At 39.6% G+C, this 24,588-nt stretch overlaps 3 protein-coding genes across 4 annotated transcripts; all 3 read left to right on the top strand.

Annotated features, from left to right (window-relative positions):
* The first annotated feature begins 833 nt into the window (after nucleotides 1-833).
* Nucleotides 834-4,049, top strand: LOC120481023 (intelectin). Its single transcript, XM_089120018.1, has 8 exons — nucleotides 834-908; nucleotides 1,072-1,159; nucleotides 1,257-1,364; nucleotides 1,460-1,707; nucleotides 1,830-1,988; nucleotides 2,093-2,213; nucleotides 3,182-3,285; nucleotides 3,420-4,049. The coding sequence occupies exons 2-8, from the start codon at nucleotides 1,075-1,077 to the stop codon at nucleotides 3,570-3,572; spliced, it is 978 nt and encodes a 325-aa protein (XP_088976144.1). The 5' UTR covers nucleotides 834-908; nucleotides 1,072-1,074; the 3' UTR covers nucleotides 3,573-4,049.
* A 717-nt stretch (nucleotides 4,050-4,766) lies between these two features.
* Nucleotides 4,767-18,204, top strand: lrrc74a (leucine rich repeat containing 74A). The gene is made up of 13 exons (XM_089120017.1): nucleotides 4,767-4,890; nucleotides 6,775-6,956; nucleotides 7,024-7,131; nucleotides 7,217-7,310; nucleotides 7,966-8,015; nucleotides 8,341-8,422; nucleotides 8,816-8,901; nucleotides 9,919-10,113; nucleotides 11,706-11,801; nucleotides 12,449-12,592; nucleotides 14,253-14,357; nucleotides 14,668-14,753; nucleotides 16,498-18,204. The coding sequence occupies exons 1-13, from the start codon at nucleotides 4,782-4,784 to the stop codon at nucleotides 17,060-17,062; spliced, it is 1,902 nt and encodes a 633-aa protein (XP_088976143.1). The 5' UTR covers nucleotides 4,767-4,781; the 3' UTR covers nucleotides 17,063-18,204.
* Nucleotides 18,205-19,008: 804 nt separating this feature from the next.
* On the top strand, nucleotides 19,009-23,650 carry olfm4.1 (olfactomedin 4, tandem duplicate 1). 2 transcript variants are annotated; one of them, XM_039650959.2, is made up of 5 exons: nucleotides 19,009-19,115; nucleotides 19,970-20,122; nucleotides 20,207-20,419; nucleotides 22,473-22,620; nucleotides 22,700-23,650. In XM_039650959.2, exons 1-5 carry the CDS (start codon nucleotides 19,062-19,064, stop codon nucleotides 23,530-23,532), a joined length of 1,401 nt encoding a protein of 466 aa, XP_039506893.2. In that variant the 5' UTR covers nucleotides 19,009-19,061; the 3' UTR covers nucleotides 23,533-23,650. The 2 variants fall into 2 exon arrangements, with proteins under 2 accessions (XP_039506893.2, XP_088976145.1); XM_089120019.1 differs by having other exon boundaries at nucleotides 19,045-19,114; nucleotides 19,963-20,122.
* Nucleotides 23,651-24,588: the final 938 nt, after the last annotated feature.

The following is a 24,588-nucleotide window of genomic DNA, read 5'->3' on the forward strand; positions in this document are numbered from 1 at the left end:
TCAATATGATTAATAGATTAAGTAATACATGAATTGCTATTAATTCAATGTGTCATTGTGTATTAATTACTTAATAACATATTTTCTTAACTAATAGAGTAAATTAATGTGTTAATTACCACAATTAGTCAAAGCTATGCACTTCAACTTCCAGTTGTCTGCTTTAATTAATCATTAGCTAATGATTTGCAAAGGTATCATTATGTTATGACTTTACTTGTTGGGGCACATCATTATTAACTAGTCATTTAGTAATTGTAGTAATTTGCACTAACAATGAAGTAATTAATCATATATTAATGCATATTAGTGTACCTGTCATATTATCTGGAAGTTGAAATACAAGACTTTGGCTCATTCTGGTAATTAACATATTAATTAATACTATTAGTTAAAAAATGAGTTATTATGGAATTAATCCACAATTACATATTTAATTAATAACAATTCATGTATGAACTAATGCATTAACCTTACAGGCTCTTAATTAGTTCCTAATGTGGTAATAATCATTAATGAATAGCTTAAATAATCATTAGTTACACATTAATTCAGTATTATCTGTGCATTAGTTAAGCATCAATTAATGCTTATTAGTGCACACGTAGTGTAAAGTGTTACCAAAATGTTAATTAAAAACATCCTGATGAAATGTCGGTGTTTACTCATTCAAATGTTATTTTCTTAGCCAAAGCACCCTTTTACACATTCACTTGTTCCGCTAAGGCTCAGGTTTCCCTTATTTACCACATTTTCTTCTTAGCTTCATGTCACTTTTCTTTCATTCCACTCCTGAGTTAGTATAAATATAGTAAGTATGCCTGAGCTTTATCATCAGACTTCAGACTCCAGAAGCCTTGACAGAGCTCGTCAACTCTGAGGAGAGAAACACAAGACAAGAAACAAACGTAAGAATTTTTTTGCCATTCAAATAAAATTTCAAAATATAAGTAGCCTATAATGCTTTTAGCAAGCAGTCTTTCACAGAAACATGAAACTAATAACATGAGAATTTCAGCTTTGCGGTGTTGAGTGTATAATTGTGAAAAAAATTTCTCCTTTTGTTTGCAGACTATGTTTCTTACAAAAAAGTTTTTCGGGATCCTTTTCAGTCTCTCACTGAATTTATGGCTCTGTGAAACTGCAAGTGTAATAATTTGTAAGTAAGAAGTATAATCAAATTTTTTTGATCGATATGGATTTATCTTAAAATGTTGATATATTACAATATATTCCACTACATCTTTGTCTTACAGTGGATCAGCAAGAAGCTTCAGATATTAAAACGGCTGATATCAATCTTGAGAAAGCATATGCCGCTCGAAGCTGCAAAGAACTCCAGAAAAAGTATCAGGTTAATGATGGTACGCTCATTTTATGTTAATATTAGAACATAATTTTATGTTATATTCTTAAGCAACAGCTGCAGTGAAGTGACTCATAATGCTTTTGTTGTTAGATGGCCTGTACTATCTGAACTCCTCCAGAGGCGTCCTGTACCAGACCTTCTGTGATATGACCACAGCGGGTGGAGGCTGGACGCTGGTCGCCAGTGTTCATGAGAACAACATGTTCGGAAAGTGCACTGTTGGTGATCGCTGGTCTAGTCAGCAGGGCAGTGAACCGAACCGGCCTGATGGTGAAGGGACATGGGCAAACACGGTCATATTTGGAACTCCAGACGCCTCTACAAGTGATGATTATAAGGTATTATTATTATTAAATGTATGATTTTACAGTAATAGTTAAATAGAAGGAACAGCAAGGACACAAGAGTGAGAATGTTTTTGTTGAATCTGAAACGATCGTCTGTTTGCCTTCTGTCACAGAATCCCGGATACTTTGACATCCCAGCACAAGATGTGTCCGTGTGGCACGTTCCTAATAATATGGAGGTGGAGTCCTGGAGCGCTTCCTCCATCCTGCGATACCACACCGAAAATCACTTCCTAACTCTCCACGGGGGAAACCTTTACAACTTATTCAAGGTCAGAGAACGTTCAACACACTTTTGGGGTTTGAAATATTCACAAAAATATATATATTTTTGTGAAATTACAATAACACCGTTTTTTTTTTTTTTTTTTATCAGAAATTCCCGGTGAGGTTTGGCATAGGGGCATGCATCGCTGATAATGGACCTGTTGTTCCAATAGTGTATGACTACGGAAATGCGGATTACAACAAAAATCTCTATGGTCCCAATGCAAGAAGTATGGCTATTTTTTAATGTATCCTTTATTAAAGCAACTCACTTAAAAACAGTGGTGGAGGAAACACTGAATCTCAGTACTTAAGTAAAAGTACAAATAACCAGATAAATATTTACTTTAGTAAAAGTAGAAGTAACACAATGACAAACATACTTAAGTAAAAAGTACCGGATTTTAAATGTACTTTAAGTATTAAAAGTAAAAGTACTTGCATAACAATTTATTCTCTTAATGTCTATTTTCTAATGATTAATAAAACATTTAATTCTAACTCATTCATCCTAACACTCCTATAATGATGTTCAATAATGATGGAAAAAAATAGTTGTCACCATTTCTGAAACAAGTTTGCAATTAGGCAACATACACATCATGCTTATCCTTACTATATGTTAATAACTATGTTTGGCAATAAACACGATTGATTTATGATGTAATTCTGAACCTCTTGGCTTGCCATAATCCTAACTAAACGTATATTACACACGGTGCGTTTCCTATGCACGTAAAAACAAATTTTCGCGTATAAATTGCACGATAGACGCATTTAGTGTGACCGGGTTGATGTATCTATGGCAACCAAACGTCACTGGTGCAACGTGCAACGGATGGACGGTCAGATTACGTTTTGGCAGGGGAAAAACTGATCAGAAAATGCAATGAAAATGTAACAGAAGTTGAAGAAATGTAGTGGAGTAGAAAGTATAATAATTGCTGCAAAATGTAACGAAGTAAAAGTAAAAAGTATGCACTATTTATTCTACTTAAGTAAAGTAAAGATAGGTGAAAAATGTACTTAAGTAAAGTAACAAAGTATTTGTACTTCGTTACATTCCACCACTGCTTAAAAACCTCCTAGCAATATCCCTCGAGTCAATATTTTTCCAATGTTTTCAATGAAAGTGTTCATGGACGTATATTAAACCGATTATCATCACTGATACTGTGTATTCTGTACATTTTCCCAGCAAATTTTCAGCCTGGATTCATCTCATTCAGAGTCTTCAACAATGAAAGGGCAGCCAGTGCTCTTTGTTCAGGTGCCAAACCAATCGCCTGCAACACTGAACACGTGAGTAAACATAATATTCTGGATTATTTATAAATCAATGTTTATGGACAGCATTTGTAAAAGTGATACATTTACAATGTAAATAAATCTTTGTCATATTAAGAAGTGTCAGTAATGTCCTCGTATTGTTGCAGTTCTGTATTGGTGGAGGTGGACACTTTCCTGAGGCGGCCCCTAGGCAGTGCGGGGACTTTGCGTCATTCGACTTGGACGGCTACGGTACTAATGCGGGATGGAGCGCTTCTAAAGAGATCACCGAAGCAGCCGTGCTTCTCTTTTATCGCTGACACTCACAGCAATCTGAGATCGCCGCCAGCATCCTTCCCTTCTTTCCAACATATTCCACATTAATTAACACCTGAATTCTATATACACAATTATTTGCTCAAATGTATTCCTTTAAGATATATATCCAGCGGTAGTCAATTAAACTGCCCAGGCAGCAGATTACAAATGTACTTAAGTTTGACTTCTACTCTACAAGATACTTTGACAATGTTTAAAAAAAATGATGGCTAGACAGTTATTGAAATATAATAGTTCCATGACTGATTGAATAATCAACAAACTAACAACCATGTTTTAAGTAGATCTAAGTTTGCTTTGACAGTAAGAGAGAAACGGGGTTTCTGAATTGGCAAATGTTGAACCAATCATATAAGAGAAAAATGCTGTGATGGTGTTGAGTGATGCGTTATATTACCTTTACTGTACTTATCCTATATATAAACTCCTGTACACTTCTTGTGATTAAAGCATATTCAAAGGCATTGTCTGGAGTCTGTCTGTTCCTGATGCACAGCGAGTGGAGCACTAGACATCTTAAAGGGATAGTTCACTTTGAAATTAATTTTTGATATGTTTTATCTTACCTCAAGGGCATCCAAGATGTAGGCGTCTTTGTTTCCACAGTATTTTCAATTTTGACATTTTTCAGTCAAACCGTTGTTGTCTATCAGTCATACACTGGAGGCTAAGGGGGTCCACCAAAGAGCAGCACAGAGAAGTCCAAATTAAACATGATTTAATGACTTGTAAATGTAAGTACACATTGATGGCCTAAGACACGAAACGAGCAGTTTTTGTGAAAAAACCATGTATTTATATCGTTTTACCTCTTGTGACGTCAGAAACACCAGCGAGGCTGTCTTTGGTTCACTGCAGTTTTAAGGAGGAAATACTTATGAACTTACACACGGTGTGTGTTAAAGCGGATTAAACACACCATATACACACATAAACAACATTAAACACTGGATTTTCCCCACAGTTTAAGTGTTTAATCTCACTGTGTTATTGTCACTATGGCTTTATCTGTAGGAATGCGAGTCTCTCTCTGACTGTGTCTGACATGCATTTTTAATGTCTCTCTCTCTTCGCTCACTGGATTCCAGCATGAGTGCGGGTGTCACATGTACACCTGTTGCTAAGACACGTACGCCAGCTTCATGTTCCTACACACACCAGGCAGAGCGCTGTGGAAGTGTGTGTAGAAGATGAAGGCTGACGGCATCGGCGTCCACAGCCTCTCTCTGGACTCCCTCAGTCTGACCGAACATGAGGATCCACACGAGGAGACGCTGGAGGACGAGGCGGACGCTTCGGGTAAGACTGGAGACGCTGGACATCTCAATCGGCCTTCAGGCTTGTGTGCCGAGCTGAAATCCAATACCAAACAGGATGCCGATTTGTAGTCCTTTAAGTAATTAAATGCAGTATAATTCAACTAAATCGGTTTATAATAATACATTAAATTTTCAGTATTTAAATTACCTATAAACATGTTATCATGTTTCTAGTTGTAGCATTAGATTAACGTATTTCTGTCAGGACTTGTCGATTGACAGTTAGCATACGGTTTGGATTGGCGGTGTGGTTCCCTGCGCATCCATGAGGCCGAGCATGGATAACATAGATGTATTGCACATCTCAATAATTCAAGATTTTAATGTATAACATAATTCCAGGATTTATTCTGATTCGAGGGAGTCCGAATGCCATGCTGACTGAGGAGGGTAATCACGTAATGTGTGTCGAAAAAAATCTGAGAGTGATTTCTGAAGGATCATGTGACACTGAAGACTGGAGTAATGATGATAAATTCAGCTTTGATCACAGGAATAAATTACACTTTACTATATATTCACATAGAGAACAGATGATTTACATTGTAATAATACACTCACCTAAATGATTATTAGGAACACCTGTTCAATTTCCCATTAATGCAATTATCTAATCAACCAATCACGTGGCAGCTGCTTCAATGCATTTATGGGTGTGGTCCTGGTCAAGACAATCTCCTGAACTCCAAACTGAATGTCAGAATGGGAAAGAAAGGGGATTTAAGCAGTTTTGAGCGTGGCATGAATATTTCACAATCTGCTCAGTTACTGGGATTTTCACACACAACCATTTCTAGGGTTTACAAAGAATGGAGTGAAAAGGGAAAAACATCCAGTATGCGATGGCAGTCCTGTGGGAGAAAATGCCTTGTTGATGCGAGAGGTCAGAGGAGAACGGGCCGACTGATTCAAGCTGATAGAAGAGACACTTTGACTGAAATAACCACTCGTTACAACCGAGGTATGCAGCAAAACACACAACCTTGAGGCGGATGGGCTACAACAGCAGAAGACCCCACCGGGTACCACTCATCTCCACTACAAACAGGAAAAAGAGGCCACAGTTTGCAAGAGCTCACCAAAACTGGACAGTTGAAGACTGGAGAAATGTTGCCTGGTCTGATGAGTCTCGATTTCTGTTGAGACATTCAGATGGTCGAGTCATAAACAGAATGAGAACATGGATCACTTTAGGCCCCTTAGTGCCAATTGGGCATCGTTTAAATGCCACAGCCTACCTGAGCATTGTTTCTGACCATGTCCATCCCTTTATGGCCACCATGTCCCCATCCTCTGATGGCTACTTCCAGCAGGATAATGCACCATGTCACAAAGCTGGAATCATTTCAAAGTGGTTTCTTGAACATGTCAATGAGTTGACTGTACTAAAATGGCCGCCACAGTCACCAGATCTCAACCCAATAGAGCATCTTTGGGATGTGGTGGAACGGGAGCTTCATCCCACAAATCTCCATCAACTGCAAGATGCGATCCTATCAATATGGGCCAACATTTCTAAAGAATGCTTTCAGCACCTTGTTGAATCAACGCCACGTAGAATTCAGGCGAAAGGGGGTCAAACACAGTATTAGGATGGTGTTCCTAATAATCCTTTAGGTGAGTGTATTTCACTGTTTTTTTGTGTATTTTTAATCAAATAAATGCAGCCTTGGTGAGCATAATAGACTTCTCTTAAAAATACAAAACTTTTGAACAGAATTGTATTGTATATAAGTAGACATTTATCAAAACATAACGAAGAAAAAAATGCAGTAATATTCTTAAACAATGAATTTTACCTTGCATTATTACTTCATCAGCATTAGATGATGATGACGATGAGAAAGCATGTGTGTGTGTACAGTATCAGAGCTGAAGTGCGTCCGGCAGGATCTGTCGACTGAAGCGTTATACCTGCGGGCCTGTAAACTGGTGGGTGTGGTTCCAGTCCGATATTTCCTCAGACACCTGGGCTGTGCCACCATTAACCTCAACCACCATGGACTCGGGCCGCTGGGAGGAAAAGCCCTCGCCATCGCCCTCGTGGTAAGACAGAGTTAGCTGGACTAAAGCTGATGTGGTGATGCTGACGCTCGCTCTCTTGTGTGTTCAGACAGACACACACACCTCAACGCTGGAGTTAGCAGACAACTATCTGCTCGCCGAAGGGGCCAGATACTTCATGGAGATGCTGAGGGCCAACTTCACCATTCAGAACCTCGTGAGTCTGTCTCCTCATCTCCTTTAATAAATCTGTCCACTAGAGGGAAGCAAAGTGTTAACATGTGACGTCTGGTGTCTCGCAGGATCTCTCCGACAATCACCTTCAGTCCGCTGGAGCGGAGTGTGTTGCTAAAATGCTCTTGGAAAACATTTCCATTAAATCATTAAAACTTTCAGGTATTTCATGTATTTGTGCATAATATGGAAGCCCATTTCTGTCTAATAAGAAACAAATCTTGCTTTGGTAAGTCTTGCGAACAAATTTGAAATTCTGATATTAAAAGTCATAACTACGAGATTAAAAGGGAATAATTCATAATTATGAGATAAAGTCAATTATGACATACCAAGTTATAATTATGAGATAAAAAGTAAAAATTGACAAACTATGGCTTGGTATAATTGTATAATAATTGCATAATAATAATGGTCATATTTAAGTAGGTTTCTCATAATTATGACAATCTTTTTTTTTTTACTTTTTATCTAAAAATCATGATTAATTAATTATGATTTTAATTCAAAGTTGACTAAGTCATGAATTATTATATTTCATCATAATTATCAGTCAAAATTCATAAAAAGTTAATTATTAGATGAAAAGTGAAACTGACATACTAGTTCATAATTATGAGATAATAAGTCAATTATGACATACTAGGTCATAGTTATGGGATAGTCGAAATTGACATACTATCTCATAAAGTCATAATAATGATTTACTAAAGCATGATTGTGTTACTTGTATGTTAGAAACGAGCTTCTGTTGCACAGTACCACATGCTCACACACTGAATCTGATTCACGCTGACACTGATGTTTATGTTCACAGGGAATAAATTTGCTGAACATGATGCCAAATGGTTTGCAGAATCTTTTTCGGTAAGTATTGTAGAAAATCACTGTATAGAAAATGTTATGATGGAAAATGCATTTTTAAAGCACATTACGTTATATTACCAAAACTAAAATGGCATTTTCCCTTTCTTAGTGTTTTCAGTTTAGCTTAACATGGTGTAAACTGGTTTAAAAGAGCACAAAGCATCATGATAGCATGTTTTATCAGAGATTGAGCACTGCTCCGAATTACCCCCTGCGCCTTTAAGACCCAATGCGTAAAAACAAAAGTTGCATGGCAAGAAATTGTGTATAAACAAACTGAACTTTTGTTTTTGAGAATAGAAACATCTGATCTGTGTCTTTCCAGAGCAACTACAGGGTGAAGGAGCTGGATCTGAGCCACAACCAGTTCTGCGGCCGAGGCGGTGAACATCTGGGCCAGATGATCGGTAATAACACACACACACACACACACGAGTGTGATGCAATAGAATTAAACGCACAGTAGAATTAAAGCAAGCACAATAGGCAAGGCAAGTTTATTTATATAGCACATTTCATACACGATAGCAATTCAAAGTGCTTTCCATAGAAGAAATTAAAATAATCAAAAGAAATCAGAATAATTAAAACAGTTTAGAATCAAAAATAAGAAATAATGAAAAATAAAAATTATGATAAAAATAAAATGGCACTGTTCGTCCGACTGTTACTGTACTTCATTTTATTCTAAATGGCTTTAATTTACTGTATTTTATTTTTATCATAATTTTTATTTTTCATTATTTCTTATTTTTGATTCTAAACTTTGATTCTAAATAATGAAATGTCTGTTCATGCAGCAAATAATGACGGTTTAGAAGTTCTTGATCTGAGCTGGAATCATCTGCGGATGAAAGGAGCTGTAGCTTTCTGTGCTGGACTGAAGGTGCAGACACACACACACACACACACACACACACCTTACAGCCCTACAGATGTAATACGGGTCACACGGGTCACTCTCCATTACATTTTGATGCATTATCCTGGATGTGTAATATTGACAAATTATATCTCGATATATTTTCTCGATACCGATTGTTAGGCGATATGCTGCTGAGTGTGAGTATTGTGTTGGTACTCCGGCAGGTTTAGGACGGTCTCATGAAGTGTTTGATATTCGTCATATTCTGTGTGTTGGTCAGTTCAGCAGTGGCAGAAATCATTTTTCCCAATATGTTTCAATTGATTTTTACCCAACATGTGTTTACATACAATATTGCCAAAGCATTAAAGGGTTAGTTCACCCAAAAATGAAAATTAAGTCATTAATTACTCACCCCCATGCTGTACCAACCCCGTAAGACCTTCGTTCGTCTTCGGAACACATTAATTATTGATTAAATTTGAGAGCTGTATCACTACCACATAGACTTCCTAAGGGACTGGCTCTTGACGGCCCAGAAAGTCAATGAAGAAAATGTTTAAATATCCCAAGTGACTACCGTGGCTCAACTATATGTTTATCAAGCGACGAGAATACTTTTTGTGCGAAAAAACAAACAAAAATAACGAGTTTATTCGACTATTTCTTTTCTTCCTTGTTGGCCTGAAACGAGACTTCCTTAGATTTCCACGACGCATGCGCGAGAACTGAACTGAAGTAGTTGAAGGAGATCGCAATTCTCGCGCATGCGTCGTGGAAATCGTATGGAAGTCTCGTTTTCAGAGATTTTGAACTTTTTGACAAGAAAAAGAAATATAAAAAAGTTTACAGAACAGCCGCGTGTTATTTTAAGCGTATGTACAAGATTAATGACATTCTTTACGGTCAGTGATTACAAACATTTTTTACAGTAAAAGTAAAATTGTTTTGTGGGTTTTTTCCCCATTATTTTCCGAAGGATCCCATGCTTTTCAGTGTCGCATTGTGTAAATGATGACCAGAGTTCCCTCTCATCAGGTCAACACGACACTGAAGCACTTGGACCTCTCGTGGAACGGCTTTGGGAACGAGGGCGCGTTAGCTCTGGGTGAAGCGCTGAAGTTCAACAACACACTGGTGCACCTGGACCTCAACAACAACCGCATCACTGATGAAGGAGCAGGCCTGCTGTGTAAAGGCCTGGAGGCCAACGACACGCTCAGAGTGCTGCAGGTGTGTGCGCGCCTTTACACCTCATAATACCATACCAGATTAGTTTGGATTCACCGTTTTAAACGCAATGCAACATGTTCATATGCGACAAGTCATTCCACGAGCAATTAAAGCAACACTATGTAACATTTTTACCTTAATATAATGTTTCCAAAATCTTATCAGTGGTTCATCAAGTCGTAACAGGGTCTGTATCGCTTTTACTGGCACTACGAAACCCCGGGGTTCGGGTAGGAACCCGAGCACAAAAACAACTACAAAATTCGACTGCTTTGCGTTAGGGCTGTCACTTTACGTTCGAAAATCGATTCCACAATCGATCGGACCAACCAACACAAATATCGAAAACAAAAATAGGGAATCTATTTTAACGGCCTTCTCTCAGAGCGCGTCCAGCTCGTCACGTCACGCCCGTAGCGAACGCGTCACACAGCAACACACACACACACATAACAGCAAATTGTACTTCTGCATAATGAAAAATGTGAATTCAGAAAGTCTCATGCATACAGATACAGATTCAGGCTACAATCGCCTATGTTGGCAAAATTAGTTTGACATTTAAGTAGTAGGCTAATCGAAATAATAACTCTAATCGTAAACAGAGCCATGTTGAATCCTAATGTTTTTCATTGATGTTATGGCAGTCCACTCCTTGATGTTATGTTACACTCCTGTTTGTCATTGTGCACGAAGCTTCGTGTCAATAAAACATCAGAAATACTCAAGTGCGCGCCTTAAGCGCCCTCTATAGGCCTACGTTCGCCCTTATGCGGTGTCCGTGGATTTGCCTATATTTGGAAACGTGTTAAAGCATGGAAAATCGATTTTACAATCGATTCAATGAACACTTCAAAAATCGATCAAGATTTTTTGACAAAAGTGACAGCCCTATGCATCAAGCGTTACAATAGTCATTATTGCGTTTTTCTTCGTTTCTGATGTCGAAATACATCATCCTCTACCTTTTCTGTGGACATCATTCATTCTAAAGCCTGTGCTGGATAAACAACGAGCTTGCTAAATGATTTACGACAGCGGTAATGGACAATTTCGTTTCCGACCAGTAGGGCGACCGCAGAGGAAAACTTCCATGGTGTTGCTTTAAATGACACTATCTTACTGTATTTGTCGTTTTCCAGTACAAAAATCTAAACATTCTTAAATCAAGATACATTTACTTTTTGAAAAATGTGTCAAAATGAAGTTTTTACCATGCGGACAGATATTTGTTCATGTTTTAAGATTAATTTTACATTTACGCATTTGGAGACTTACATGGCATTTCAAGGTAAACATTAATATTAATATTCTTATCAGTTCCTGCTTTCCCTGGAAATCGAACCCATGACCTTGGCGTTGCAAGCGCCAGCGCTCTACTGGTTGAGCTACAGGAAAGCACTATTTTGAATATTTTTTACAGAAAATAACACAATATCATTTTGCTTTTCTAGTAAATGTATCTTGATTTAAGAACGTTTAGACGTTTGTTCTGGAAAACTAGACAAAAATATTTTTTTTGCATTGTACTAAAACTACACATATTTTGAAGTGTCGCCTGCTGTTATATACTGATAATAGTTTCCTTCCAGCTGGCGTATAACTCCTTGACAGTAGAGGGGGCTCTAACTCTGATCAATGTGGTCAAGAACACACCGAAAACCGCCATGGAGGAGATCAACATATGTGTGAGTGCTGCTCTGGCTTTAAGGGCCGAGCCAGCAGACTTCACTGTCTGCTTCTCCTATAAAATGTATTAACATCAGCATAACTGCATAGACCAATCAGTATGCAAAATAATGTTATTGTTTTTTTAATAAACTTTATTTATTGTTCTGATAAGACAAACAAAAAGGAATCAACAGTACAGTACATTTACATCATGTAAAGATAAAGGCATAAATAAAAATACATTAAGTATAGATTTTTCTTCTCACAATTGTGAGTTGTAAATCAGAATTGCGAGATATAAACTTGCAATTGCAAGAAAACAAGAATTATGAAAAAATAATTACTTTTTTATTTTTCATTCCCTGGTGGAAACAAGCTGCCACAAATACAGGCTTCCATATTTTCATTTTTGATAAATATGATATTTAATGTAATTTGTACAGTATTTCTATCCAATTCTGTAGTTTAATTGACCTTTATGACCTCTGCTATCACAGACAGGAAGTGTTATGTCCTTTTACTGTTACTTATTTTACTGTTCTAACAGTGGTTAGTTGCATATTTTGAGCATTTAAATGAGAACCGCTAGTTAACTGAATATTACAGTGAAATACAGAATTGAAGTAAACTGTGTTTTCTTTGTTTGCACATGTGTGTGCTGTAGAACGTGCTGGTGAACGAGAACTTCGTGCAGCTCTTAGAGTTGATCTGTCAGGAGCACCCCAGTCTGCAGGTGCAGTATGGAGGCGTTGGAGGCTTTATCGCCAAAAAGCCCCGGAAACGCATTGACCCCATGAAAGTCATTCAGGTATATACTCTACACTCATGGGAACTGAAACGACTTAAAGGGACAGTTCACCCCAAAATGACAATTTTTATGCACTTTTATGATGGATAGATGCACTTGTATCATGGATGGAGGCACTTTTATCATAGATAGTGGCCTTTTAGGATGGATGGATGGATGGATGACCGATTGTGTTCTTCTGAAAGAAGAATGTCATGTACACCTAGGATGATTTGAGGGCGAGTAAATCATGGAATAATTTTAATTTTTCAGTGAACTGTCCCTTTAATTTAGGGATGCACCGATACCACTTTTTTGGAAAACGAGTACGAGTACGAGTACTTGCATTTTAGTACTCGCCGATACCGATACCGAGTACTTAATAAAACAACAAAAAAAACATAATTTAAATATTTTTATATACGGGTTTTTAGGTCCTTGATTAAATTGCTTGGGTAACACTTTATTTCGATAGTCCACTTTACTAATAAGTAACTTTTCAATTACATGTCAACTAACTGTCATTAGAGTATTAGTAGACTAGAGTATTAGTACGATCAGCTTAATATCTGATAACACTTTATTTATTTGGTCCCCCAACAGACATTCAACTGACTATAAGTAACTTGGCGACTACAAGTAAACTTATTCTCCTAATCCAAAGCCATTCACTTTGAAATTGTTCCACACCAGTGATGCACGGGTTGATCCAAAATGAGCGGGTGCCTGCGCCGCGGTCACCCGCAGTTACGGGTCATCCAAAAATATTTAATGATATGCAGTATCAGCAACAACATGTCTCAGTTCAGTGAACTGTTAGAGTTACTGGAGTAAAATATAATTCGGGATATTGGTTTATTTCAACTCGGAGGGACTGTCAGGCATGTCTGAAAGTGAGTAACTGTAGTAACTTGTGGATCAGCACTGACGCAAGACGTGAACTGATGCGAATGATTCAGTTCGATTTAGCGTACTGGTTCGACCGGTTCATTAAAAAGAACCGATTCGTTCACGAACCGGCCATGTCTATGATCACTAGTCTGCAGAGAGATGGAGGCGGCAAGAGAAAAGGTGAAGACTGGGGAGTGGAAGCTCCGCAAATACACAAATAGAAAGAGTAAGTGTGGGAGACATTTACCGAAATAATGAAAGATGATGACCAAAGTGCTGCCTTTGTTATATGTAGGCTACGTCTTCTTGCGATGCTGTGTTGTTACACGTTTATGGCCCAATAACGCTTCGATTAGCATTTACTACTTTTAAAAAATACGGTCAGGAAGAGGGTCGGGTACAATATTTTCTTACTTTTTTTGCGGTCCGAGTAGCGGGCGGGTAGTTGAAAACGTTGGTAGTGTGCGGGTTGTTTATACATTGACCCGCGCATCACTGTTCCACACGGCTGACATGTCTCCCCATCTCCCCGCTCTGAGCTGCAGCCGGAGCCTGGGGGTGGGCACTCGGCGCCTGTGATTAACCCATTTCTCAGAACATGGTATCGGTCCCCGGTATCGGGGGACTTTTAACGAGTACGAGTACTTTAGAAAATGTGGTATCGAGGCCGATACCAGATACCGGTATCGGTATCGGTGCATCCCTACTTTAATTATAATTAGCAAATTGACAATTTTTGTATGTTTGTATTTCCCAAGTCTGACGGTTTTGCTGAATTGTCTTTTCGAAGGATTACCTTGATCAGCGCAAGCTTCGTCTGTGGGACTTCTTCCGTAACATCGACAAGGATGGGACAATGCGCGTTCCTGTCGTAGACTTCAGAAAAGCCGTTCAGGTATTGATACTGCCTTTAAAAGTTCAGTATTTCCAAATCTACAAAGTCAAATCCATGAAGTTGCTTGATGAATGTCACTTGAATGTTAAAGACCACATGATTCTGAACAAATGTTCTATTAACTTTAGTTCATAACTTGGAGAGGACCTTGCCCGAACTTTAGCCTGAGAATGTTCTCTGTAATCTGGGACTGCACTATTATTCTGTAGAAAATAGTTTAAAAATGAGTAGATTAGTTCAAACGTCTGGTAGTGTAAAACTATGTAAGAAAGCCTAACCCTAATGTGCTGTATTTCTGGTCCCACCTCAGCAATCCAGTATCCCCCTGGAGAGATTCCAGATTGAGGAGTTGATTCAGAGACTGGACAGAGACCGAACCGGCATAGTGGACTACAGGTGGACTGTCTATTACTGCTCTAACACAAACACTGGGATAATGTAGTCATTAAATATGAAATGCATGATAAAGCACATACTGTAGACCGGGATCGTTCTCATCAATACTGTAACTTTATGATCATGTTCACACACTTACAGAAGGTCATAAACTCTGATCGATAGCCTAGATGTTCACACATCAGTGCTTCTGCATTATTTCAGCAAGCCATGGGGGCACATGAATGTCTTGTATGTTTAATTTATTTGTATTAGCTCAGCTGTTGTTTGGTTGTTATAATTATCAATCACCATGTTTTAAGGGCCATTAGTCATCAAACCTTTAGTGTCATCATTACTACAAGCTCAGCATCATCTTCGCATCAGAGTTATCGGCTGTGATCTTGTTATCAGTGATCGGATATCACCTCAGGATTTAAGTGAGCCAATGAGGAATTGTACATTCGTAGGGAAACCTTTGATTGAGTGTCAATGGAGAAACTATTAAATATTCTTATAATACTAATGTGTTGCACTGGTATCAACATATAATGTAAATGATCATTCAGGACAGATCATTAAAACAAAAACGTATAGATGCCAAACATGATACACACATGATCTTAGTTAACCATAGTATGCAATTCTGAAGCATTCATTCGAAAGAGTTTGAATTAATACAAGGGCTAGACCATATAAAAGGAAAATCATGAGATGGGAAAATTATATGTTTATATAGAATATGTAGGATTAAAAGGGGTTATTTGTCCTTTTCAACACGAGACAAAACTCTCTCTGAATTCATGTGCGTCATAAAACAGTCTTATCAGTCTTAATGTGTCCTGTAACCGGACACCTGGCTCTGTGGGGGTAGTTCAGATAACTCTATCCCATGAAAGATAACTCTATAGCCAGAAACCAGGAGGAGACTAAAATGCCTTGGCTTCACTCTTCAGGATGAGTGCGGCACATTGGGTGTAAACAGAAAAAACGCACAAGCTTGATTTCTTTTTTTCCGCATCTGATCTGTCAAGTCCAAATTTTATATCATTATCCAGCCTACGTCTAAAGACATAAATCCGATTCCCCCGTGCGTGAAAGAAGTTTGCGCATCCACAAACGTAAGCACTTGGACAAAACTCAAAGCTTCTCTTGTTGAGGATATTTTGAACCCATAACTCAATTTCATCAAACGTGTAAACTTATTCCCACGACCCTCGCCTTCTAGGTCTTACCAACATGGGAATTCGTACGAATTTTACGAGGTGGCTAAATCGTAACAATTCGTATGACCTCACTCGTACGAATTAGTACGATTTTGCTAAATTGTACATATTTTCAAATTAGCCAATTCGTATGAATTTGTACGAATGACCTACCCCTGACCCCGCCCCTAAACATAACCGTCACGTGGGTTTAGACAAATCGTACGAATGAGGTACGAATTAGCCACTTTTGAATCGAAGTGGTCGTGGGATAGCGTAGGTCTTACTTCTCAACTGACCCTAAACACTTGAGGGTAAATGTGGCGCTCACATTAAAAGCCAATGCAATCCTCAGTTTGAGCGGGAGATTTATGTAAATACAGATATCAGACACAAGTCAAGGCGTAAGTAAAAAGGTGGGACAATAAAATGGGGCATGGTCAAAAGATTGAATCTGTGCATTACGCCTAGAATAAGCATAGAAATATAGCGCGGTTACACCACTTCCCATTCTCATTGTCTACCTGTTATTGCTGAACTATTGCCTTAATACCCCACAGAGGCCTGGCAGACACTAGGAAACAGATGATGCGAGACCACCGGCGCCAACTGCGTAAAGTGGAGTCACGGCAGAAGAAGGAGAAGCAGAAGAGCGACAGGATCCTCAAAACCTTTGAGAGCGCCGTCGAGGCCGTCACTCCACGCAGCTCCATGATAATATCACCAGGAGTCGGCAAAGAGGACTCCAGCGGCCCTCAGCACTTCTCTGCCACGCCGCTCAGCTCCTGGCACCACATAGTAATGTCCAACAGCAGCCGCTACTCCGTCAATAACATGAGCAGCGAGCACGTGCACCTTCCCATGATCGGGAACCCCTCGAGATCACCAGACATGCGCTCATATTCACAACCGAATCTTTTCGCCAGCATCCCTAAACCATCGGCCAGCAAACCCTCTTCTGCTCACGGATTGCACTCCACGTCTAACCCGAGCGTGGCCAGAAGCAACCTCAGCCCCACTGCCGACCTGACCCGATCCAGGCCGGCGCTAAACCCCGAGCCCGCCAGCAAAGCAAAGGTTAAAGGGAAGAAAAAGAAGACCAAGAAAAGAAAAGAAAAGATATAATGGCAAAAGGATATGGTGTCCTGTCAAGCTTCAGAAAACATTCAGAAAACTTGCAATGTAGCACATGGACCATTTCTATGATATTTCTTGTCCTTTTTAACGTTTTACATTTAATCATTTAGCAGACCCTTTTATCCAAAGTGACTTACAAATGAGTAGAGCAATAGAAACAGTTTAACTAACAATAGGTAACACTATGCAAGTGCTGTGACCCTTCCCAGTTTAGTCTAGCGTAGTATACTTTATGCCTTTTTTTGAGGGTTTCCTCTGGTTTACCCTACAGTCGGAATACATCCCAGATAGCAAATTGATTATGGGACCAATCTGGTTGATTTTTGGCTGTGAGTTTGGATCATTTGGAAATATGGCCCAAGATTGGCCCAGGAAGCTACTTGCAAAAAGTTAACCAGATCCATACCGGAAGCGGACCAAAACTCACCCACAACATCTTCCCCAGAAATCAGGCATAACTGGCCCAAAACAGGGTCCGGATCCTCAAATGCTAGCAAGAAAAGAGCCCAAACTGCCACCCCCTTTACCCCAGAACTCACCAACAACAGTCAGAAAACAGCCACTTTATAATATTTGCATCTTTGGAAATGTTAGGGGTTTTTTTTAAACTACAGAAACCAAGCAAATGCAAAGTATAAAGTGTTATTGATGCTGATAAAAAAACAACACAAAATACTCAGAACTCAGCCTAATGCCTTTTGACACAAGATTGCAAAAAACAGTCAAGCAAAAAAACCCAACAATGCCAGAATCAAATCAGGAGTGCCAAATGTAAGCCGGATTTGGCCCAGACTCTGTTGCTATCTGGGATGCAGGTCAAACGCCACACAGAATGTTCTCCAGGTCCAGCCGGGACTCGAACCGGGAACCTTCTTGCTGTGCTTCCCTCAAGAAGTTCAATCCCCATCAACTGCAGTACACAGTTTCACAGTACGGGGTTTCAGATGCAGCTTAATTGAAGATCTGAAAGTTTCCGTGGTGTCAACGCTGGGGACTTTTATCTTAGTTTGTCAATTATACCATATAGGTTTTCTTCTCTTGTTTATGTTTGTTTATTTATTTATTTATTATTTGTATACAAATTATTTGGGTATGTGAGTGTAAAATATTTGACATCATCAATAAAATGTATATTTATTGATAAAATTTAGATTTTACTCTTTTTTTTAGACAGAAAGAGACGATTTTAGTGTATGTGGTTCTAGGTCAATTCCCTGAATTAAGCAAATGAAAAAGTATTTAAACGATTTGCAGAACTCCAGTAAAGTTATGGATAGCTTTATATAAACTTATATAATCTTATAACATATAGCATGGTCATGTTTTCTAACACCAATACTGCTTCACTAATTTTCGAAATGCGACTTTAACGTAGCATACAAAGCACCAGGATACACATACAATGTATTTGTCTATTCCAAATTATAGCTGCTATCAGTATAAATTGAATAGAAATTGCTTTATTGCTCAAAATATTTACAGGGTTGCAGATTTAGCCCAAATTAAATTACTTGATAGTGTCTTGCTAATTTGGGATCATCATACTGTAATTAATTTAGCTTTTGTTAGTAAACATATTTTTTTATAAATAAAGAGAAAAGTGTTTTTTTCTAATATCCTATTTCCCAATAATAATTTGGGTGACCTGATAACAAACATCCGTAAGTGTTTCTTTACATCATTCCTTTTTAAGTGCTAGTTTATCTAAATCACACAACACAGCCGAGTCTAGTCCTGAACTGCTGATGACATATTTCATGTGAAAACACACCTGTTTTTTCCTCTCTCAGTTTCAAGTTTATACCCACTGCCTTAAATCCATAAAGTAAATTGCCTTAGCAGTGTCGTGTAAAAGACAAATATGAACATCGTCATTTGTCAGACAATAATACTGTGAAAGATGCAGATGCCGTTTACGGCATATAAGATAAGATGGTCTTTAAAAGCCGGAGAGCTCTGTTCCTGCAACACAACTAACTGATGCACGATGATCGCCACACTTCTTTATTTCGTCCTCGTCAGGTCTGCTGTTGTCGAGGGGGTGAGTTCAGTCTATTTCTTCTAAGTTCTTTATAAATTAACTAATTAGCTAAAGGAAAAAGTAGGTCTTAAGATGAGCTTTGAATGGTTTAACAATATCAAATTATTCCAGTTTAGGAGACACCAGAGAAATTATGCTCACTCACAGATTTTAAAGCAGCAGACCATAAAATATTAATTGGAATATCTCAGATATCTGAAAATTAATAAAAGATCAATGCAAATGCAATGTAGTTTTGATACTGAATCTTGTAAAACCTTAAAGGGTTATTTCACCCAAAATTGTCATCAATTTCCCTCGTCGTTCCAAACCCTAAGACATTCTGAACACAAATGAAGATATTTCAAATGAAATTAAGAGATGTTTGTCCCTCCATTGACAGTCTAAGCAACTACCATTTGTCGCTTCAAAAAGTAGTCAAGTCATTTTATTTGTATAGCACATTTAACCGAACAACAGTTGACCCAAAGTGCTTCACAGGTTAAAACAGGAAAGGCAGAAACAATATGCCTTAACAAATTCATAAAATGAGAAGAGGGTACACATGAATCAATTGGTTTAGTCCTAATGTTCTGAAGAGACTTTCTCACTTTATATGACAAACAGATTGAGTTTATTCATACTTTGATGCTAGAACTTGATGTGGGTCGAGAACTGGTATTATTTTGTCATGCCTGCAGTAGAGCAAGGCACCAGCAACACCAAGGTCATGGGTTTAATTCAAACTGAAGGCATGAACTAAGGTGAATTCCTTGAATGCAATGTAAATCTCTGTAATTAACATATACATGAATCCAAACTGATGTAGAAGAGGAGAAAGACTTATGGCTGTCACCTCTCTTCTATTGGCACAGAGTCTCTGGACTGAGGGCAGTGGAGGAGATCCCAGTGGAGAATGCACATGTGAGGCTTTCCTGCCCAACAGCACATTTCCAATCGGAGAGCTCATCTCGCTGGAGAGCACAGCAGTTGAGATCAACCACAAACTGGAGATAGAGATTAGCAAGGTTCGGTACAATCTTAATAACTCATGCAACTAAACTGAAGTAACATGCAGATGCTGTAACGGTTCTTTAAGGGTTCTTGTACAGGTGGAGACTTACGAGGTTAAACTAAGCATCTACATAGCAAAGATAACAAACCTGACAGTGCTGATCAAGCTGATGGAGAATAACCCCGACTCCTACAGTGAGCTCCACTTGGAGGAGGTGAAAATCAAGATCGTGCAAGTGGAGGCTCTAATTGTGGAACTGCAGGCGTCTCTACAAACCACCTCTGCCGTGCTTATAACCATACGCGAACAGGTGACACTTTCTGAACCTCTGATCAGTCAGCATAAACAGCACTTTAAAAAAAAAATGGTTGGGTTGACAAAGCAAACGTACAGCTTTTGTAATAGCTTTGATTCTTTTCAAAAATCCCTGTTCCAAGTAGCCAGGTTAAAACCATAAAACCAGACCAAACCAGTTATGGTCTGGCAAAGCGCCATAGACAAATCATTTCCAGAGGGGCGTCACCAATGGACGTCGCAGGTAGACCTAAAACCAATCAGAGCGATGAAGGAGATGACGTACGTTTGCAGAGCGGCGGCTGTTGGAGAAACATCTCTGGGTGTTGTTCTTTGCTCGGTTTTTAACAAAAAGGAAACTTCAAATCGCTTAAAACAGACGCGATAGCTGATTCGAACGAGAGATGTTCGACGGCGGCGTCCATCTTTGTAATGTAGGCTACAAAATCTGCTTCAAAATCCCAGTGCTGTTGTCATCGTGTAAAGCCCGCCCCAACGTTTCTGATTGGTGCCGCGATTTCGACGGATTGGAAATGGGCTTGAATGAGCTCTTTGCCAGACTAACTTTCAGAGCAAATCTAAATTTGCTGGAAGTTGTCTGGGTTTTCCCAGGTTATGTTCCAAGACCAAATTATTCGACTATAACTGTTCCCGTAGATTTCCAGCTACAGTCACAAACTAATTTTCACCAGCTAAGCTGGTAAAGCTGGTTAAACAGCTACACTAGCACCAAAAAAACACTAACCAGTCAAAACCAGTCTGGCATAGAGATTCATGCTGGCCTTTTCAGCAGGGCATTTAGCCTTCAAACTCTTGGCAATGTCCAGGCAAGTCTTTGCTCAGCCAACAATCAAAGTTGGTCTTTTTGAGTTTCTGGTTCTCAAGCGGTGGCTCAGTGAGTAGCACTGCTGCGTCCAACAAGAAAGTCCCATTTTATTCCTGCTTGGCTCGAGAGGCCTGTCTGTATTAGGTGCAGTGATGGAGTACTCGAGTCCTGGACTCGGTCTCGAGTCCGACTCGAGACTCCATTCTCTGGACTCGTGACTCGACTTGGACTCGTGGACTGATGACTCGTACTTGGACTCGGACTCGCATTACAAACCGAACCATTACAGTTAGACCATTTTTCCTGCACTGGTGCGACCACCTAACGTTGTGCAACATCAAATGGCAAACGTAATGAAAGCAGAACGAAACTCATTTTGAGTTTTGGGCTTCACGGACCTTTATCAGTTTGGACCATCAACAACAGTACAGCGCGAGCCGATCTTGATCAAGCGACACTACTGCAGTGCTGAGAGAGATCCAGTAAACAAACAAAGCATTTGAATTCGCCACTGAACAGAACATTGTTGCGAGATCTGGTGAGAAGCACTAACATTTCTCCGTTATTATCCAACCAAACAGCACTGATGTGGTGTGAATGAATTAACTAGTTATAGGTTTTAAGTCCAAAGATCAGCAACATTCACTGTGGATTTAATATAGTAACACTAACTTGTAACCATGGAAGTTAGGCAAAAAAAGTAGCCTACATCACACATCTTTTTTACTTGAACTCAGATAATGGTGACTCGACTTGGACTCGACTCGGACTCGAACACTGGGACTCGAGACTCGACTCGGACTCGACAGTTGGTGACTCGACTACAACACTGATTAGGTGAACGTGATTTGACCAAATACAACGTGTTCCTGGATCAACATCTCGGTTGACATTCCAAACAATCATATTTGAGGGACGGTTTTACAGTTTAGGCTAACAAACAGGGCTAGGTGCTTCTACATCATTATTTTTCACTTAATTCTCTCTGATTTTAGAGATAAGTTATGGTTAGGTATAGGTTTAGGATGGGGATATGGTTGGGATAAAATTGAGACAGGAATGTTGTTCCAGTATCAACAAAATAGAGTTGAGTTTGCATGTTCTCCAAGTAAGTTTTACTTGAGATGAAATGGAGACTATAAAATTGCATACTGCATGTATGTGAACTGTGTGACTATTCTGGGTTATTTTCTGCCTTTGGATTGAGATTAACTTGATGAAATTTTCTTTTTGATGAAAACAGATCAGTGTTATGGTTTCTGTGCTGACTCAATTGGAAATCACCTACGACAAGAACCTGGTTCTTGTGACACGTCGAGAATATTTAATTCTTCAGCAGAAACTAGAGGCGTGTGAGATCCGCCATAATGAAATATTTAACCCCAACATTGGTAAGTCTTTTTGTATCAAAAAATACTGAATGTGTACCTGTCGTGAATAATGTATAAAGTAATTTACTTGTTTTAACAGGAATCTGCAATCACAGTGGAATTAGAAGAATCAGCAAACCCATCATCAGCCAGCTAAACGCAGACTTGAATGCAGGTTTCAAGTATGGAGGATGGGGTAAAGACTCCAAGCCCTTGCCTGGCTCTGAGAACATGCACTGGTACTACGGCTTTACGGACACTCTGGTCTCTAAAATCACACTGTACTCTGACTACTACAAGCTGATCATGAGACAGGTCTTTAAGAAACATGAGCTTTACGACAGATATAAATATGATTGGCAAGGAACTGGAAACAACTACATTGTGCGAGAAAACACCTTGTACTATCAGTTCAGACCCACTTTTGCTATGGCAAAGTTCAACATGACCAGTGCAACAGCTCAGTACAAGGCGATTCCCAATGCCAGCACTAGATTCTCATACCATTACTCGGCCAACCAGAACCTGGACTTCGCAGCCGATGAGTCGGGCCTGTGGGTAACGTACGCTACGGAGGAATCGAAGGGTAAACTGGTTTTAGGGAGGATCAACGAGGAGACATTTGAGGTAGAGAAAGTTTGGCAGACCAGTATTTTCAAACCATCTGTAGGAAACTCTTTTATGGTGTGTGGGGTTCTGTATGCCACACGGTCTGTAGACTCTAAAACCGAAGAGATCTTTTATACCTTTGACACTCGCACAGAAAAGGAAAGCTATGGTAGTGTTCCATTTGAGAAGTTCCAGGACTCCTATGTTTACCTGGACTACAACCCCACTGATCAGAAACTTTACATGTACAACAATGGTTATTACGTCAGCTATCATGTTTGGTTCAACCAGGAGGGCTCAAGAGATAAACTCTTGATTGGCTGACCTGAGAATGAAGAATATTTTATAAAGCTGTCAAAAACAGAACAGCAATGAATGTGCTGTATTTCACTTTGTGCAATAAAATCTTATGAGCATTATGATTTAAGTGACATTATAGAAATATCATTTTTGTCTTTGAATTCCTTTTCTTAATCTACATAGTTTAATGCCCTACACTCACTCATCCTTATGAGACCCTCCATCACTCCACCTGCCCTTATGAGACCCTCCATCACTCCACCTGTCCTTATGAGTCCCTCCATCACTCCACCTGCCCTTATGAGACCCTCCATCTCTCCACCGGCCCTTATGAGACCCTCCATCTCTCCACCTGTCCTTATGAGTCCCTCCATCACTCCACCTGCCCTTATGAGACCCTCCATCACTCCACCTGTCCTTATGAGTCCCTCCATCACTCCACCTGCCCTTATGAGACCCTCCATCTCTCCACCGGCCCTTATGAGTCCCTCCATCTCTCCACCTGTCCTTATGAGTCCCTCCATCACTCCACCTGTCCTTATGAGACCCTCCATCACTCCACCTGCCCTTATGAGACCCTCCATCACTCCACCGGCCCTTATGAGTCCCTCCATCTCTCCACCTGTCCTTATGAGTCCCTCCATCACTCCACCTGTCCTTATGAGACCCTCCATCACTCCACCTGCCCTTATGAGACCCTCCATCACTCCACCTGTCCTTATGAGTCCCTCCATCACTCCACCTGCCCTTATGAGTCCCTCCATCACTCCACCGGCCCTTATGAGACCCTCCATCACTCTACCTCCCTTATGAGTCCCTCCATCACTCCACCTGCCCTTATGAGTCCCTCCATCACTCCACCTCCCTTATGAGTCCCTCCATCACTCCACCTCCCTTATGAGACCCTCCATCTCTCCACCGGCCCTTATGAGTCCCTCCATCTCTCCACCTCCCATATGAGACCCTCCATCACTCCACCTGCCCTTATGAGTCCCTCCATCTCTCCACCTCCCATATGAGACCCTCCATCACTCCACCTCCCTTATGAGACCCTCCATCACTCCACCTGTCCTTATGAGT

The sequence above is a fragment of the Pimephales promelas genome, chromosome 15 (assembly GCF_988280905.1).
Source record: "Pimephales promelas chromosome 15, fPimPro1.hap1.1, whole genome shotgun sequence".
Lineage (NCBI taxonomy): Eukaryota > Metazoa > Chordata > Actinopteri > Cypriniformes > Leuciscidae > Pimephales > Pimephales promelas.